Here is a 6,000-nt window from a genome sequence, read left to right on the forward strand (position 1 = left end):
AGAATTTAATATTTATACATAAGTCATGACTCAGTGCATGACAAATGCATCACTTTGTCCTTGACAATTGACATTCAATTAATTACAAATCTTTGTTAATTCCCAATAAATGACTATTTTATGGACCAACTGTGTTAATGTTTAGAGTAAAGTTAATCATTAAACCACAGTATACTGTATGTACTACCAGGGGTTAAGCTGGTCAAAATAAACATTAGCAATTTGGCTACTGTAATTTGGTATGAAAATAATTAGCCAAATATAAATTTTATTAGCCAAAATAAAAGAATATAAGCAATGATAGCTTTAATTCCATTAGCTTTTTGGCTAATTTTGAATGACAATCAGTGTTCTCCCAATTAAAAAATTTTTTCTGGTAAATTTGTCCATATAGAGCCAGCTAAGCGCACACAACTTCAGATATTACCAATTTTAAGTGGATTTAAATGGCTTCAAAAAACAATAATACGTAATCATAGCTTAGGCCTGGAAAGAAATGATGTTTGTTTATTGAAAGAAGGGCAGCCTAGTCAACCTAGGCCTAATAATGTACTTTTTTATTCTACCAACACACAATTTTTACTGGTTGGTCAGTTATTTTTACTGGTAAAATTGACAGGTAAAACGGCTTCGGGAGAACACTGACAATATTTAACAAAATTCAGACATTGGATAGGCTATTTGGCTAATGACAGCTTAAATACTGTACCTCTGTACAGTAGGTCAAGCCTGACATGTATCTGATTGCTAACCGTATATAAAATGATGATAAACAGCAAAGGCCAACAAGGTATATCAGAGGTTTACACTATTTAAGCATCAAAGTTCCAAATTTTATCTCAGTTTACATGGTCTGTACATACCACCTTTAATCCCAATTGGTTGTACAATCATCTTCATGGACAGAAAAACAGTACACAAGCATGCACTTAACAGTTCATATATAATAATTTATATTTTTAAATGACTTTAAAATACTATTTAAAGTAATAAATGTTCAGTGTTTAAATGGTACAAAACATACACAGACACTGCTCCCAATTAATGGATGTATTAAACTAATTATTAGATGTTGGATGCTAAATTATTTATTCCACAACGGTGTTATAAAGACAAAACAAATTTGACCTTCTGTCCCCACCACCCATTGATATCTGGTTTGTATAATTCAAGAATGACTTCCGACTATACATTAAATCACAAAAGCCAATCAGTACACAAACTATATAGACTTGATTTAAATGTTTCTAGGTACAGTAGGAAATAATTGACATCCTTCTTCCTGTACACTTGTACAGCAATATATACAGTAGTTTTATTGTTTATTTTTTAAAGTGACAAACCAGAAACATTGACAGTCAATAAATGTAGATGATGAAATATAAAAACATATTACTGTATATAGTTTAATCTAAATGCCTCCCTTTTTAATCAAATTAAATAATTACTTGACAAGTTTAATCAATTACTCAATGTAACAGATAAAAATAATATCACAGCCATTTTAAAAACTAGTTTGTTAGCAATGTTGTGAAAAGGGAGGTTTTTCTTATAGACCTGAATCATGCAACACAAAAGGCTGAAACTCCAAAGGAATGTAGGCCTATTCTGCTCTGTGGTTTCCAAGAGGTAGGCACAGGCAGCAGCATTAGCAACGTACTTCAGTTGGTTTATGGAAGAAAAGAAGCAGTCACAATATCATGATGATGAGTGTAATTGCTTTTAAAAAAAATATGTTCACTGAGACTGAGAGAAAAACAATGGCGATGCATTTGGAATATGTAGCAGTTAACATATATTAGTAAGGCTACTGATATTATAGGAAAATAAATAAATTCAGAGTTGTCTAGAGAAAATAATAAAAAGGGAACACAAAATATTGTAATCACATGACAATGGGTAGGCTAGGCTAGCCTACACAATCGAATATTTTGAAGATTAGTCATGAAATTATATTTATGAAAAGGCGTTTGTATACCCTAAACTTAGACCAGATATTATATAACAATTTGTATGTGCACGGGACAAAATGACAATATTTTTCTGGGATTTACATGAGGTCCAGACACCGGCCGGTGCCACCTCACAATAGAGGGTCGCTATTATAATTTATATAGGAGGGCGTGTATCACTCAGTGCAAGCCGTGCGCCGGTGGGAGGCAGGTCTTGTGAGCAAGCACTCTAAATTAAACTAAAACGATCATAAAAATACCAACCTGTAGATGCTCCTGAAAGCGAATAGGCAACTGTGCCATTGCCTTTATTTGTAGTTTCCAATTACTTAATGTTGTACTCTCACCTATCAATAAGGATCTATTTATGCGAATGAGACTTCAATAATCTTTCGCTTTGAATATCCGTAGGCCTGCAATGGCCGCCAACATGCGAGAGGCATTAGAAAGTAGTTCCGGTGGGAAGCAAATAATTATTATTCCCTGATGTGATCAGCCTTCCTTATCACAGTAAATAATCTCTGAAATCAATTCAAATGACCAAATCCAGATAATCTGCCCTTATACAACCAAATATTTTATAAAAGTTTACAAAATATTTAATCCATTACAGAATGGGATGAAATATGAAATAAATATTCAAATAACACCAATTTAGCTATCGAACTTATTTGTTATGCCACATGCATTGGTGACGGGTTTCAGGAATATGACGCAGAGGACTACACAACAGTTATATGTTAATGAGTCGCAATAACTTCCGGAATTGGCTGGAAGTTCGTATGGAGTGTAACAGTACTAATACTCTGTAGTAGCATGCAGATCCGGATACAGTAGCTTATAACAACATATTCACCGTGTTTCAAGCATGAAACAAACATTCATTAATAAATTTAACCGTTTGAAAATATTCTTCATTTCAAGAAAGCTGTTTCGATTCGATAATATTTTACAGTGATGTTTATCGAATGTTTTTTCCCCTTTATCGGATTGGTTCCTCATATACATTATTATTAATTTAAATCATTTCTTCACTTCCATTATTTCTTGATTTATCTTCATTTCATTATTTGTATATTTCTCTTTTCAGTACTTCAATTATTTCATTATTTTTTTATTTGTTATTTTCTTTACTTAATTAATGAATTCATTCATTCACTCACTCATTCATTCATCCATCCATCCATCCAAGTTTTCAATCCTAATGTGAAAAAAAAACAGATGTCAATCATGATAGTGGATTTATTAAAATATATAAATGTTGCCAGGTTAGGCCTAATGTATTATTTTCACTAATTGCGTTGACTTTCAGGTCCGTATCCAGGGGGTGCGTTGGGTGCGTACGCACCCCCCAAATCGAAAAACGTCCACTAATTATAACCAAAAAAAATGTGACCTTGTTCCCAGAATCATTATAAAATGAATCACATAACAGTACAGTATTAAGATTGTATGAATGTGCAGTTACAATAAGAATACTAGAGCGCTGACTCCACACGCCAACTGCCAGCATCATAACACAAAAAACATACACACGTTATATGTACGTTATCGTCTATGTGTATCTTCCCCTAACTACCAGCCGGTATGTCAGTGTATAGCAATGAAGTCAAAATGCTAGAATGACACTCCGGTTTAGACAAGTACTGTATAATCGTTCCTAGCGCTCTCAGAAATACCCTGAGACGAGTCATACGGTCTCATCATGATGATCCTTTTATACAGTATACCCCGTCACGGGTTCAATGGATAGATAGCGTATACATACAGTAAAATTATGCTTATACCTCTTTATATGTTTTCTGTCGATGCCAAGAATAAAAATGTTGATTAATTTGTTTCAATGCTTCTAGTTGTTTGAATCAGCTCATTTACAGTCGCTTTTAATCCACTCTTTTATATCAAACTTTGTTATTATTCATTTAAAAGCAGAATTGATTTTGAATTTTTATTCGTAATGGTTACGAATTTATACAGTACTGTAGTATTTTTCATTTGGAAAACAATTTGCTTGTTTCATGTCCTCCACTGGTAATTTTTTGATAGGCCCTATCGCTGTGTTCACGGATATATTATAGAGATTAACATGCCTTCAAATTAGTCTACTAGGACGTAAGAAAGCAAATTTTTCCGGCGCCTATATTCGGCCCCTGGACCCCAACCGGGGGCCCTGGGCGGCCCTCTGGCCCCCAGCCTGGTTGCTCGCTGCGCTCGCAAAACGCACCACCCCCCATTCAAAAACCTGGATATGGGCCTGACTTTTAAATGTCGATATATTGACGGTTACAATTTTTCTAAATGGACCTTTCCGCTAAGCCCCGCCCCTTGGATATTGTTGCTAAGGTCCCACACGAGACATGAACATACGCAAACACGTGCGTTTGTGGGACAACACGTGTTTGTGAAACAGTGCGCGCGTATTCCTAGAACTATTCTGATTGGTCAGTTGTTAAGTTTGATTGACACTCCGGAAAGGTATATTCTATGCCTAATCAAACCAATAAGTAGGCATACGAATACAGAATTAGTCAACTCGAAACCATTCACACTGTTCTTATATTTCCCGACGGGCAAAGACAGGGTCATGTTTGAAGATACATGAAGTAATCCGTTGAAAGAGGTAGCTATTGCCACTTTGTCAAACTTTGAAGCCTAAAAAACCATAGTATTTTCAATGATTATCGGTAATCAGTCCAGGCCACACAATGGTGACGCCAGTGGGGGTGGGGGAGGGGAGGGGAAGGTCTAGCGCATATAAAGTCTTTATGCATTATGCGCTTTATAAATGCATCTGGTACCGTACCGGTACTTTTATTACTATTCAGGTCCGTACGCAGGATTTTTATTGAGTGGGTACGAATTTGTGGAGAGTGGACCAAAATGGCTGGGGGCCGCAGATGCCCGTAGGGTCGATGTGCAGAGCCCCCTCGCGCTCAGACATTTTTGATATTTTTTCTTGCCTTAATTGATTCTGAATATGCTATATCTGCAGTATTAAACGGTTTTTCAATGACAGATTAAGAAAATGAGGAGTGGGGGATGGGGAGGGAAGGATTTTCACAGATGGAGGGTTTATATTTAAATTTAAAATTATAATTATGGTACTCCTAGATGGCCGGAAATGGCACTCTAAGATTCGTGAATAAATCGAGATCGAGTACTAAATCCCTACTTTTGGACATACACCTAGATGCCATTGTGACACTTGCTTGGGATTTATCCCAAGATCTTGTGATGTTCAATGACAAAAAGGCCTTGGGATCTTGAAATTTTTTGTTAACTTTTCATTACATCTTGGGATTTTTAGAACGATATGGAATTTTAAATTTGTTCTATCAATATGTGAACAAATAGGCTGTTGTGAATGAGGAGGGCTGTTTATTTGTTCAAAAAAAAAAAACAAAAAAAAAAAAAACAAAAAAAAAACCCAGCGGAAGCTTAGTATAGTAGTTTTTCAATTCTTCTGTCGTATTAAAGCCATTTTCATCATTTTCCAAAAATAATAAGATGCATTTTGTGCTTCTTTTAAGTTAAATCTCTTGATACGTGTCCCATTGGGGGATATGCTCTTTGCTTCAGTACGTAGAGCTAAAGTTGAGCAAGAATATTTCACCTACTGATGCCAGGAAATCTTGCACCGTATCATAATTTGCAAATGCTTTTCATTGTGATTTAATTTGACAATTAGAATTTTAATAAAATTCATCAAAAATACTTACTCTTACCAGCTTACCCCTCCCGAGAAGTTAAAAAAAGTTTTCTATTAAAGTATGAATTATACTACTGAAGTATTTCTGTGTAATACAAATACAATAAAGACAATTGCTTTGTCACTTTTATGTACATATTTTAATTCATATAAGACATTCCCCATCACCCTAACCCCCACCCTCTCCAGGACTTCAGAAAATTCTACACAGTCGAATCAAAACGAGCGAGATTGTTCTCGAAAATCCAGACTCTGTTTTGTTAAACAGTTGGAAACTCTAATTGGTCAAGGACTTTTGGTGGATGGATTTCTAGAATGTGCGAGTGTGAGTTCAATTTT

The 6,000-nt window shown here is 35.2% G+C and overlaps 1 protein-coding gene across 1 annotated transcript in view; it reads right to left on the minus strand.

The window, feature by feature from the left end:
- Positions 1–2,610, minus strand: part of LOC117115584 (clathrin heavy chain 1) — a 28,853-nt gene extending 26,243 nt beyond the window's left edge. The window contains exon 1 of the mRNA XM_033259446.1: positions 2,217–2,610. Coding sequence (XP_033115337.1) covers positions 2,217–2,255 — 39 coding nt within the window. The 5' untranslated portion in view covers positions 2,256–2,610. The remainder of the gene's footprint in view (positions 1–2,216) is intronic.
- Positions 2,611–6,000: the final 3,390 nt, after the last annotated feature.

This window comes from Anneissia japonica, unplaced genomic scaffold (assembly GCF_011630105.1).
Source record: "Anneissia japonica isolate Jap-2015-1 unplaced genomic scaffold, ASM1163010v1 scaffold199_len4679917_cov187, whole genome shotgun sequence".
Classification (NCBI taxonomy): domain Eukaryota; kingdom Metazoa; phylum Echinodermata; class Crinoidea; order Comatulida; family Comatulidae; genus Anneissia; species Anneissia japonica.